The sequence below is a fragment of the Dermacentor albipictus genome, chromosome 1 (genome assembly GCF_038994185.2).
Source record: "Dermacentor albipictus isolate Rhodes 1998 colony chromosome 1, USDA_Dalb.pri_finalv2, whole genome shotgun sequence".
Lineage (NCBI taxonomy): Eukaryota > Metazoa > Arthropoda > Arachnida > Ixodida > Ixodidae > Dermacentor > Dermacentor albipictus.
Genome location: NC_091821.1, coordinates 428,060,189 through 428,073,989, shown reverse-complemented (window position 1 = coordinate 428,073,989; position 13,801 = coordinate 428,060,189). Strand labels below are relative to the sequence as shown.

Below are 13,801 nucleotides of genomic sequence, written 5' to 3'. Positions count from 1 at the left end.
CATTGTGTGCATATGTGAGTACCGTGTGGGAGGTCACTTCCAAATAATGTTTATTCCAGCCAGACGACTATTCGTTTCAGTTAACTGCAGAATATTAGTACGTGGTCATTCAGTGGCACCGTATACAGTTTGAAACAAGCAGCACTCACTATGGATGGATGGATGGATGGATGGATACAACTTTCTTGTACGTCCGGCAAGGTTTGACGCGACCCGGGCTCAGGTCTCCCACTGGGGAACGTCAAGGCCCTGCCTCAACGCCGCCTCACGGGCTCGCTGGACTGCCCACGTCTGGAATCCGAGGTCTGAGCTGCGCATAGCGGCGGCCCACCTCGACGACAGGGTCTCCAGAGTAACTGCCATCCCTCCTATAACTACACTGCACTCCTACAGCATGTGTTTGAGTGTTGCTGGTCCTTCCTGGCACAATTTGCACGTGTCGTCCTGATGCTTATCTGGGAAGATACGTTTGAGACGGAATGGATTAGGGAACGTGTTTGTCTGGAGTTGTCGCCTCCTGTTCAATTTGGGACTCGGCGGTGGGTATATCCTTCTGGCGTTCAAATATGCACTGGTGATGTCGTTGTATCTTGTGAGCCTGTCCCGTTCTGCTCGAGAAGCGTTCGCTATCGTGCGAGAGGCGTTGCCCTGTTCGGCGCGGCGGGTCATGTCTCGCGCCGTCCGGTGCGCCGTCTCGTTTAGGTTCGGGAGCGCGTCGCCTTCCGTGGTGTACACGTGCTCACCCTCGCCCCCCCCCCCCCCGCACACACACACACAACGCACACGAACACAACACGTACGCAACACACACATGCACACGCACACACACAACACACACACATAACTCCGTGCTGGTGCTCGCTGTTTGTTTAAAAAATGTCGAAGCCTATACAGAACATTGCACAGAGAAGCTTCATTATATTATCGCCAATATGCACTAAGCTAGATGCTCAGGTTAATTGAGGCGTCTGTATTTTTTTAAAGCACAGTTAAGCATACATAATGGACACATTCAGAATGACTATTGCTTCATTTTAAAGGAACAGTCAATGAAGACAAAGAAAGAATGATCTCAGGTTGGTCTCCACCGGTTCAGCTACAAGTGTAATTACCACCCTGCCACCATCTTAGTGGATTTGTTGGTTGTTTTTGTGCGTGTCACCTATTCATGACAATATTAACATACCGTCTGTGCCACTATGGTTGAAACATTTTTTAAACCATGCAGCCAGTTAGAACGTGATATCAAAAACGAATATGCACATTCTCTCATGACTTCCTCTTTTATAACACTTCTAAACTAATCTTACTATTTGCTTGAGAGCACATGTTGAAATTGCGGAATGGAAGCCGCACAGTGGAGAAGTGATGCAACGACTTGATTACTTCTGGGCCTTACTTTCGGAATCTGTACATATGCTTCACATAGAATACTTATGAAGTTATTCAGTGAATTGTTTTACTTATCAACCTGATCATTGCAATCTGTCGCTCAAGTAAAATCCACTTGTTCATGTAATCCATATCGATAGGCCGAATTGTCCTATATGCTCCATGCGCTTTTTAAAAAATTTTTCAAACTAAAAGAATAGTCGCACTTTCGCCCGAAAGGTGAAGCATCGATTTTGATAGCAAATTAGTAGACAGCTATAAGAAGTAAGGATACTAGTTTTATCGGCAGTATAAACTTGGACACATTCGCTTACTAACTGAATTAACGAGCACGGTGTCAGCGCGTACATGAAAACATGAACACATATTATTCGATGAGCGCGGACAGTCGCTGTCCAAACGCTTGTGTGAGCAAGCGCGGCAGCGGCAGTGAGTGAAGGGACCTTCGTGCGATCTATCTTCGTTCAACGCAAGAGCGGCGAGATGACAGCGCGCCAAAAGGCATGAGACGTCTACAGATCGCTTTCAAGATACGGCGCGCGGTCGCGCGTGCAAAGTACGCACTTGGCGGAGTCGAAGCCGCCTACCCTCCCTTCCGCGCTGCCTTCGTCAGTTACTCTTGCGCCCGGTCGTGAAATGCGCAGTCGCAAACAAATCACGCGTCAGCTATTTTCGTAACAATGCTACCACACTGGCACAAGGTAGAAAATAGTCCTGATAATTGACAGAGGTGGACGCATTACGTTACTGTAACGTTAGAGGCATTTAGCGTGTCCGCTATTTCGGCAAACCGGGGCGGTTTGGGCGGATTACCGGATGGTCGGGGGCATGAACGTGAGCGGCCGGAGCGATGCAGCCGCCTGGTGTTGTAGAGCAATCAGACAAACACACGGCTAAAATTGCAGTAACCTACTTTATTCTGCTTCGCTGCTGGTGAAAATTTTCGGCAGCGGCGTAAATTGTGCTCGCAATTACGCCGCTTTCGGAAACTTACAGCCCAGCTAAGAAGAATATAGTAATTGGCTCTTTGTTTAGGTGGTTGAGCCTTGTACTACCAGCTGGAGCCACCAATCTGGCCGCTCACGTTTACGCCCCCGACCATCCGGTAATCCGCCCAAACCACCCCGGTTTGCCGGAATAGCGGACACGCTAAACGTCTCTATTTAGCCTGTCCGCTATTCCGGCAAATGGGGGCGGTTTGGACAGATTACCGGATTTGCGGGGGCGTAAATGCGAGCGGCCGGAGTGGTGCAGCCGCCTGGTGGCGTAGAGTTCAACCAGACAAACACAGAGCTAAAATTGCAGTAACCCACTATATCCTGCTTCGCTACTGGTGCACATTTTCGGCAGCGGCGTAATTGTAAACATGATTACACCGCGGTCGAAAATTTACACCAGCAGCCAAGCAGAATACAATATTTGGCTTTGTGTTTGTGTGGTTGAGCTTTGCGCCACCAGCTGGCGCCACAAATCTGGCCGCTCACGTTTACGCTCCCGCTCATCCGGCAAACCGCTCGCGCTTGCCGGAACACCGAACACACTAAAATTCTCTACTATATAGTATTAGATACGCCAAACAATGACACATGCGGCCTTTTTACTTTTTTTAACTAAATGTGTTGCTGCAGCTCAATTCATGCAAATGTTGACCATTTGTTTCTGATTGTTGCATTCCACTATTCATACATATTGTTATTCTTTGGCAAAGTCAGGAAGTGAGGCTAGCAGACAACATGCAAGGAATTCTTCGTGGCCACGAGCGTGACAACAGCATATCTTCACGGCTCGAGTACTAGTACCTTCCGCGCTGTGCTTTTAAAATGCGCATATAGTACACAAAGCCACGCATTCCAGTTTTCTCGCTATATTAAAAATGAAGTGATTTAGTGATGCTCAATCCCACCATTCGTGAGCAGTTGTCAAGATTGGAGTCGGGCATGAATTAGAAGGTAGCCGGCCCATGCCGTCGTCCAACTTATCCACGCTAAGGATGTTGTTGAAGGGAAGGACTGCTTCTCACCGAGAACGAGGATTATGGGTTTATTTACAGTATCTACAGGCAGTTCATCAGTCTAGCATTCGAGAGAAAAGCGAGAGAGAGAAAAGCGAGCGAGAGAAAAGTACATCAGTCTAACATGACTGCTTGAGAAAAGTGCATGATTCTAACATGACTGCTTGAGAAAGTAGCAGCAGTTTATAAACACTCGGCCCCCCTCGATTCCAAGGTGACGGAATCGTTCGTCCTGTCATCGTAAACAAGCCGCCTATCCGCGGGATGGCTTACACGCACGCACGCACGCACGCACACACACACACACACACACACACACACACACACACACACACACACACACACACACACAAACAAACACACACAGGTTCATGGTCCGGAACCGACGTCACACGGACTTCGTAGAACACGGAGCTGACCCCCGCAGCGCGGCCGGTAGCCCATTGTGTTGCGTCTCGAACGGCGCGTGGGAAGAGGCATCAGTAGACGTTCCCGCGGGCACTCCCCCGCTCGCGGCCGACCAGGTGGGCGGTGGCGGGCTCAGTAACAATGGTTGGTCCGCCGACCGTGTTTAGTCACAATGGCGACGAGGCTAGAGCGTAACGGTGGCGTTCCAAGCAAAGGTTGCCGCCGCTGTCGCAACTAGCTGGCAAAACTTGCACCTGAGCAGGCCGTTCTTAACAGTGACCAGGCAAAATCTTTTCCCGACGGTAATGCACTAACACTCGAACCGCAGCTAACGAAGCAACGAAATCAATACCGGATGTCATGTGCCCTCGTATGCATGCGGCGGGTTCATATGCCAGCATCAAAGCAAATAAAATATTACACAACAGAAAAAAAAGTCGCACTTGGCGTCACTTCAATAAAATAAACACTTGATCGTAGCTAAGAGCTAGCGTCGCTGAGTGAGCTGTGTTGAGAGCTTACGCATGCTTTTATTTTCCTTGTATGCACTGCAAAAACAAGTACATTATGAAAACGCAAGAATAGACAATAATACATTTGTCAAGCCCACTGGCTAGCCCATACGTGTGCTATAAGAAAAAACTAAAGCTAAATTTAGTAGCCAAATCCCACGTTACGTCACAAGGCACAACGTACGCTGAAATGTCGGAACACGTAGTTGCTAAATTTTGTCACTGTCCGCCTCAATTTTCCTAGCGGACTACATTGTCCTGTTCTATGTCATCCATACGCGGAAAATACTGGGTAAAAGAATACGTCATGCATTGTGTGTAATGTACTTGAAAAGAAAACCGCCCACCTCTTACGATTTTTTAAAACAGAAACGGAGCAGTACTGGCATGCGTTGACTCGAACAGCAGCCATCTTGATTATGGCACGGGACATCAAAGCGGTACCGCAAACAGTGCGTCGTGCGTGGTATATGCAAAGAACGGCGTGTATGAAAAGGAAAAACACAACTGAAATTCTATTTTATAGCTTTTTATGCAGTTACAATAACTTGAAATGGTTATATTTTAGTTTTGACTGGATTTATAGGCTAGAGATCAAGAAGAACCGAAAATTTCAGTTATTTAGAAGGTTTCTGTCATAGAGCACCCACAGAAAATTTATTTTGCGGTACAGAAAAATTTCTGTAAATTTTCTTTAAGTGAACAGATTTTTTTAGTGTGGTGTCCGCCGTCTACATCAGGGCATCTAGGAAATTGCAATTCAGCTTTAGTGCACACGTAAATTGTTCAGAAGGGAAAAAAAAGAGACATTCAATACATGCCGAAGATATTTTTTGGAGTCTACTTATTTTTGTGCTTGACGACCCCCAGCAGCAGAATGGGCTATGCGGGAGGCCGTATTTGCGGTCTTTCCTTTAATTTGACCCTCTAAAGTATTTTGTTCACGTTAACCCGTTTGTCCAGCCTCAAATATTGGTCCCTTCGTCCAACCACAACCGCCTGTTGGAAAAAGTGGCCCATGCAGTGTGAACATGGTAGCCATTTTCTGCACGTAATATGAGTCTCTTATTTGCTGTATTGCAGACGTGGACTCCAGTTTTCTAGTATGTCCCCATGGAGGGGGGGGGGGAGGGGGAGGAGGGATGCTGGCTGTTTCGCATCTTCCTCACAGTTATTAGTTTCGGTTTGTTATGCTGACTCGCTACAATCATGTTTACCGTGGTGTCGTAGTTTGAATGTATATCACGTTGCTCATTTCATTGTTACGCTGTCGTCATGGTGAAGAATAAGATGCTGCCAAAGGCGCGAATTAGGAAGATAACTCTTTGTTGGGTGAGCCCAGGAAAACATGTAATATTCATAACACAATCACAGCGGCGGCTGAAGTTGTAGAAATCTTATCTACGCGTCAAGCACGACGGCTATTATACATGACTGGATCGTAGTACATTCCATCGTAATCTCTGGTGCCCGCGTACGTTCCAGAATGGGCACCCCAATGCGCGTCGCCCACGCAATCCGATTAGATAAGATTGTTTCGCCATACAATCAGCGACAGCATTCGGGAAAGTTCCGACACATGTAGGCGCTTCTTCTGCCGAGCGATAATAGAGACCTTTAGCGAGTCCGGTATCCGGGCAAGCGCGGGCGGTTTTCCGGTTTAGCGGGGGCGTCAAGGTGAGCGGCCCGATCGGTGGCGCCAGCTGGTGGCGCAAAGCTCAACCACACAAACACAGAGCTAATTACTGTATTCTGCTTAGCTGCTGGCGTAAATTTCCGACAGTGGTGTAATCGTGTTCACAATTACGCCGCTGCCAAAAATTTGCACGAGTGGCGAAGCAGGATATGGTGAGTTACTGCAGTTTTAGCTATGCGTTTGTCTGGTTGAGCTCTACAACACCAGGCGGCTTCACCGCTCACGTTTACGCCCCGACCATCCGGTAAGCCGCCCAAACCGCTCCCACTTACCGGAATAGCGTACAAGCTAAACGTCTCTATTATTATAATAGCGGTTAGCCGGTGAAAAGCGGTCACCGGAAAAATGGAAACAACGCGTCACTATTTTCTAGTTTGGACACACACCCACCTTCTTCGCTGTAATGGGTGCTTGCACTATAAAGGAACGAATGAACGAATGGCATTAAGCAAAATGACAACGGGCAATGTTTAATTCACTAAAATACGTGTCCTAGACCTGACGTCTCGTCGCGGTGACAAACGTTCCCGTCCGCCTGACAAAACTGGTGATGTCAATATGACAGTATATTCAACTCGTGACGCGTAATGCTGAGACTGACTTTCTCTATATGTTGATGAAGGTCTCGCGGCGACAGTCAACAACATAAAATAGAGGTTTCAGAGAGTACTTCATCCGTGTGGATTGACTTGGCATTCTTCAGTGTGTTGAAATTGCACCACAATTTTGGCACGGGAAGATATAAGAGGGAGATAATTACTCGCGAGAGTTTTGTGATTTTAAAGGGACACTAAAGGTTACTATTAACTCAACGTGGACTGTTGAAATACCATCACAGAAACCTCGAAACGCTTGTTTCGTGCCAAGGAGAGACTTATTTTAAGAGAAAATGCGTTCTGAAGCGTCCGCGTACCTCTAGCGCCGTTCAAATCGCCCGCCCTCCGATCGAGGAGTACTGACATCATGGTCTCATAGTGACGTTGCGCCATCGGTGAGTAGAACGGCGTCCGCAGACGGCGCTACGGCTTTTCTGCGCAAAACGCAAACGCGCGGCCAGAAACAGAGCCAAGACAGAGCCGACAGCAGAGCGAAAGCGGGAGTATGGTGTCTAGCGGAAGGATAGACGAATTACGTCCCACGGCACACGGAGAGTCCGTTTTCGTTAAACGATAGGCTGCGGCGAGCTCGCAGCGTGGTCGGCGTGGTCTGTGAGCCTTTACGCACTCCCAACAGGGCATATAAAAGTGCGAATCGACGCAAAACTCGACCTAGAAACGTGGCTTCGCCAAAGCCAAGCTGGCATGACTCAGATGTTTCCCGCACCGCCACCAGGCGCCGCTACTATACCTGAAACTCCAGCGCAATACGCCCATAAGCTGGTACTTCATTCTATGACGCAAACTTCGACGCTCGTCGCAATGGACCCTGACACCGACAGATTGGCTCGCGATAGTGGGCTCAACTTCAGCGATTTGAGCACCGACGAGCGCGACCTGCTGCTGAGGGCTCGCACTGCCGGCGTCGTTGCGTACTACGACGGCGGCCTCGACACCGGCTCTCCGTAGCGGGAAAGCAACGAGGGCTTCCCACGACATCACATGGACGTGGCATTCTCGCTGCTTGTTCCAAATGAAAGTTTCGCGAGCCAGCAGAACCCTCACAGCACGACGCGATAACGAAAGTACTGAAACTCCAAAGCGTGCGCGGCGCAGAGTCGAGCGAAAACGAAACCTTTCGAACACCCATATTACTGAAGGGCAACGTCAAAATGTGATTTTTTCTTAGAATCGAATAGACGTAGACAAGTAGCATTTTTTCCGTCTTATAATCGAATGAAATGATATTTTTAATACGAGTAGTTGAGTATTAGTAACACGAATTATGAGGAGTCCTTTCGTCATCGGGCTAGTACCGGAATGTCGCTGGGGGGTCTCAAATCGTGTCATGCATTTACCTCAATTCCTCGGTTACTAAAGCTCTGTTCGCGATTAAATTGACGCCTTAGACGTTCTAGAACATTGCTCTACCACTTTAACTTGAGTTTCTGGTAACCTTTAGTGTCCCTTTAATTACCATATAGCGCGGGAGCATGCACAGACCACACATACAACACTGAATTGAGAGTAATTTCGATGAGCCGCGATGAGCGGCGTCTCTCCAACCCCTTACAACGGTGCGAAGGCTATATGGGGCTCCTGCCAGCCACTCAGTACAACTGGAGCCGGCTACGTGTTCCAGGGAAGGGAGAAGGGCTCGCCCCCATTGCACACTACTAATCCTTCCATGACGGTTCCACTCCTTAGGCGTCACGTGGAGGGCGATCAGATGCTGACAGTGGGGGTGTTTCAGTTCTGGCCAGTATCGGAGACAGTCTCTGCAGACAGCTAAGGAGGCAGGTTCGAGCCAAAGTAACGGAACGCGCCTCTGGAAGCGCGTCTCGGGCATGTATATGTCTCTGTGACGAGATGCCGCTCCACGGCGACTAGGAAAAGCTGAGAACAGCACATACTATTTCTTTTTTAAATTTTACCTCGTAGCATGTGTGCGCCTATGAAATATGCAACGCGTGACTTCCATTCAGCGCACAGGAAAACGGGGCTATATGTTTCCTTGCGCGCAGAGGACCTTCGAGTCGAGCTTCCATGCTCAGCCGCCATCTTGTTTGCACAGCAAAGCAGCCTGCATCGTTTCTGACTTGGATGCTGTCTTCGCGTGGCTTTCTTCTTCTATGACGGCTTCGTCAGGATTTGAACGGGACTTAAGATGGCCGCTGTCCGCTTAGCCGTCAACTTTGCCGTCTACTGCGTATGTTGCAACACAGCGCTTATGGAGTACACCCCTTCTTTTGGTTCTCTCTTCTGGTTGGCTGACGGAATGCGCGGCCTTTAGCTCCACTGTGCGGAGTTGGTGAATGTTACATCCGCAGCATGAAACGTTTGCTCGAAACAGGGCTTCGCATTGTAGGCGCTGTTCACTTGCAGCATGAAGGTGAAACGTTACACTTGCGGGCAACGTTCTGTGGCAATGAAAGGAAAACACGCAGGTCTTGGTTGTTTGTGCATATCACTGCTTTATGTAATGTCTTCAGGCCTGGAAAGCATTTTAATAATAAAATAAGGTTACATGCGTGGATCCACGTGTTACTGCACCCAGGAGCTCGGTGTGCCTAGTCAGTGCTTTTGGTCTCTGGGAACATATACTGAATCAGCGCAGCTTCAATGTTCCACAGCCTCGCAGTTACCCAAACGCGAAAGAGCAAAAGGAACAGAAAAACAACGTCAAATTGAAGAATCAGTGGGGTATCTTTCTGGAACGTTGCTGTTGTAAACACGCATGCTTTAAAAATAAATTCTCCCGTTTCACGCACCACAATCACGATGTAAATATGAGACATGCCATAGTGGGGAACTCCAGTTTAATTCCGACCACCCGAGGTCCTTCAGCGTGCGTCCGATGCATGGTACGAGGGCGTTTCTTGCACTTCGGCCCCTATATAGAGATACAGCCATAACGCGGCCGGGATTCGATCCCGCGACCTAGAGCTCATAGCAGCGCAACGCCAAAACCACTGCGCCTCCACGGCGGACATTTATGCGTTATCTTCCCCTGCTTAAAACTAACGCGAATGGGAATGTGGGACTTCTTTCAGGAACGCTCTTAAACAGTCCGGTATTTCGCCTCCATGGATTTCTCTTCATTGCCATAGAAAAGTGTCCGTAAGTGCACACAGAATAAAGTACAAGAGCAGGCATACTTACGAATAGGTATACACCGGCGCATGCGCAGAAAAAAAAAAACAATGCCAGCGTGACTGTTTCAAGCAACAGTGGCATGTACGCAAGTGTCGCATTGCGGATACCGACGTAACAGGCGCCGGTAGTCATCACCCGATGCCGTATACTAACTAGCCTGCGCATGCCAGACCCCAGCGAGAGCGACGCAAACACCGACGCAAATGCAATAATACGCCAGCAGATGTAACAGTGAGACGGCAGCAGTACAGCGGAGACGGATGTTTCCCTAAAGCTTGGCTTCGCATAGGTTCCAACATGCATAAGTTGGATCTGCATATGCTGCGTAATATATACGGTGAACGCATCATTACCGTTGGATGTTATTCCCTTCCTCTTGACTCTTACGTGGATTTGCAAACACTTTGGCGGACAGCAGGTTATACTTCTTGAAACCACGCCCAACAGGCGAGTATAAGCACAACAGGCTTAACGTGGTCTTTCGCATTCACTTTGTTACCTTAAATCGCGCCTATCTAGTAAGGGGTATTACAGAAGCGGACGGGGTTGCATGAATAAAAATATTACGTGGTGTGGCGCTTAATTTGTTACAATGTGTGATGCTTCGATTTGTGGAGCACTAGCAGTGCGAAGATAGCTTTCTTTACAGAGTAGACAATTTAAGCATAAGATATCTCGATAGGTCAAAATGCACCTTCAGCCGGCCACGTGCTTCCATCGTGTCTTCTGGAAAATTCGCCCAAACGAAGCGCTTCGAGTTCTTGCGCGCCCCAGGTCGTGCAGAGACGCGAAACAAAGGCCAGGGCGGCATCTACCTGGCCTCGCCGTTCCGGAACCTTTCGCCATAGTGTCCACCGCGGCTGCTGCTTATAGCTGCCACAGTCTCCGTCATTGTTTGCGTCTCATTATCCGTATATACCGGGCAACCGAAAAAGAGCGCAAAACCGCTCGCCTCTTTTTTGACTTCTATAGCGCTGGTATAGAGCACAACCGTGGGCCGCGGCGAGCTGCGCGTATAATACGCAGTGCGTGCCCAGCTGGGCGTTGGCCGCGCCCGCGCCGACGGGCGCACTATGGTCGAGAGATGCGGATCGCACGAACCGGCACGCGGCGCGGCCCGGGCCTGCAATACGCGCTGTTCCGTGCACGGGCCGCTGCTGCATGGGCCGCGGCCGCTGCTGAAAGAAATCGTATCAAGTTGCCGAGGGGGGTTCGAAGGTGCATAGTATACTGACGTATTCATGCTGCTGAGAGGTAGGCCTGCTAACAAGAGCACGAGTATTACTACAGGAACGGTAAGGACAATGCAAACAACGACCATTAATTAGAGCGTTTTAGTTGAGCGTGTTTACGGTCCGCTCCGCTACGGTTTGCCCCGCTAAGCCACAGCGGAGCGGAGGGTGGTTTTCACGTTTTAGCTATGCGTTTAGCATAGCGGAGCGGGCCCTTCCCGCTTGCAGCGCCCTCCGACCAAATACGGCGTAGTGAAAAAAAAAATGACATCACTTTATGTGAATTTTACAAATCAAAACATATGTATATAACATATTTGTCATGTATGCATGTATTTTTAAGACGTTAGTGGTGCAGTTTTCCGAGTGAAAAAGTAATGCGTCGACTTCGTAAGAGCCATCGAGTGTGTTCCGGATCCAGTCCAAGCCTTGTTGACAGGTGCACATGCGGTGGCAAAGTTTTTGTGGAATCTGTGGTGCCTCGTTAAGTGGTTCGCGTTCGCACGACAAGCAATGTCACAGAAGAGTGTATTAGAGGACCCTTTCCTCATGTCCACGTTGAAGTGGTCCGAAAGAGAAGATTTGCTGTGCCTCGAGGTGCTTCAATACACGCGGCGAGAACCACTGTCAGCCCACGGCTACCTGAACATTGACAGGATGGACAGCGGACAATTCCGGACATATTTTAGTTTCGAGCAAGATGATTTGCGAAGGCTGCAGGGTGCACTACGCCTGCCAGAAGTTTTGTCTACACCGCAGTGCGTCAAAATTCCAGGAGACGAGAGTCTTTGCATAACTCTGAGGCGTCTGGCATATCCAAACAGGCTGCGCGAACTGGAGTCGCTCTTCGGACGACATTACTCTGTGATTTCGTCGGCGACAAATGCGGTGCTCGCTCACATTGAGAGTACTTTTGGATATCTTCTTCAAGATGCAAATAATCACTCCTGGTTGGATCTCGCCAAATTGGAAGACTTTTCTCAGGTACGCTCTCGGTACTGTGTCAGTGTGCGGTCTACTCACCCAATGTTTATTTGCAGGCCGTGTATGCCAAAGGGGCGCCGCTACAGAAATGTTGGGGCTTCATCGATGGTACTGCACGGGCCATCTGCCGACCATCAAGGGACCAAAAGCTCTTTTTCTCTGGGCAGAAACGATTTCATGCTTTGAAATATCAGGCCATCATGTGCCCCAATGGCATCATCTGCCAGTTGAACGGCCCATACGTGGGCAGTCGTCACGATGCAGGCAAGTTCACGGTACTGATGATCGTCAGTATATACAGCTAATTGTTGCATAAGGTGACTCAGACTAACACGCATACAGTCACACGTATACCCGACAAGGTGCAAGCTTTCCATGTTGTTTGGAGGAAAGAGCAAACGATCCGCTTGTGTGTAATATCTAAGTGCAGACCTAACGCAAGTTTTTTTTTAGATTCGGAGCGGCAAACAACAGTATAATAAATGTACTAAAACAGGTCTGAGAGCACAAGGCTGTCTGGGAACTGTTGTCAAATTTTAGAGTAATTGTGAAGTAGCTGTGAACTTGTATCACAGGGACAAAATAAGCAAAAATTGCAAAAACAACCGTATCATAAAAGAAATTTTAAACAATGTTTTCAAGTGTACTACCTTATGACCAGTGCTTATGGTGAGATGGTAGAGCATTCAAGATTTTCTGACAATGTAGTGGGAGTGATGTCAAGAACAATGAAAAATATGCATCGTGGTGTGAAGGTGATTCAATGATACGAACAGCATAGTTCCAAGGTTATATTTGAACAGGTGAGTAATTGATGGATTGTGACACACCTCTTCGGTGTGTCACTAATGCTGTGACACACCGAAGAGGCTCAGCTGCTGTTATAATATTATAATTGAATGCGAGTATTCTAATGGTTAGGCGTTGTATGTACAGGTGGTCAGTGAAAGAAATAGGTATATCAATCCTAGCAAGGTGAACATGTTAAAATAATGGCATGTCCCAATTAACACTTGTGCCATAAACTGGTTTTCTTTGTAAGCACACATGTTTACAGAGAATCGCACATTTACATGAGGTATAATAGCCATGAAAGAGCATTCATTCACTAAGGAACAGTGGAAATATCTAAGTCTGATTGCCAGATACTGTGGTAGAACCCTGTTAAATTATTTAGATGGAATATCTTAAACCTAGTCTTGTTGCATAAATAAATGTGCATCAAAATACTATGCAGAAAGCAGTTTCCTCAGCATGTGTGTGCACTTAATGGTAACCAAGCTACACATGCACTTTGCAAGAATTTACCAAAAGCTATCAGATGCGATTCCAATTAGTAAAATGTTTCTGTGTGCCATCATTACAGGTATCCTCCGAAGGAGCAAGACGTACCAGAAACTTGAGCAGCTTGTGAAAGGACGAAGTTTTTGCCTCTACGGTGATCCGGCCTACCCCTTACGGCCTTTGCTACTAAAGCCTTATGGCGGGTCTAGCCTTACCGTGCAGCAGCTTGCCTTTAACAAAAGGATGAGCACTGTAAGGCAGGCAGTTGAGTGGGGCTTCGGAAAAATAGCAGGGTTGTTTGCTTTTCTAGATTTTAGAAAAAATCAGAAGTTGCGCCAGCAAAATGTCTCTCGTATGTATAAAGTTGGTGCTATTCTTGCGAACTGTCACACCTGCATGTACGGTTCGCAGGTCTCAGAATATTTTGGAGTGGAACCCCCGCAGCTGGAGGAATATTTGAGGCCACAACACTGACTCGGGCTTCTTCAACACAGCAGAAGCACTTTATTTCATACATTTTTCAAGACACT

The 13,801-nt window shown here is 48.1% G+C and overlaps 1 protein-coding gene across 1 annotated transcript; it reads left to right on the top strand.

Moving 5' to 3' along the window:
- Nucleotides 1-11,516: 11,516 nt before the first annotated feature.
- Nucleotides 11,517-13,801, top strand: LOC139054302 (uncharacterized). The gene is made up of 3 exons (XM_070531084.1): nucleotides 11,517-11,987; nucleotides 12,044-12,251; nucleotides 13,354-13,801. Exons 1-3 carry the CDS (start codon nucleotides 11,517-11,519, stop codon nucleotides 13,743-13,745), a joined length of 1,071 nt encoding a protein of 356 aa, XP_070387185.1. The 3' UTR covers nucleotides 13,746-13,801.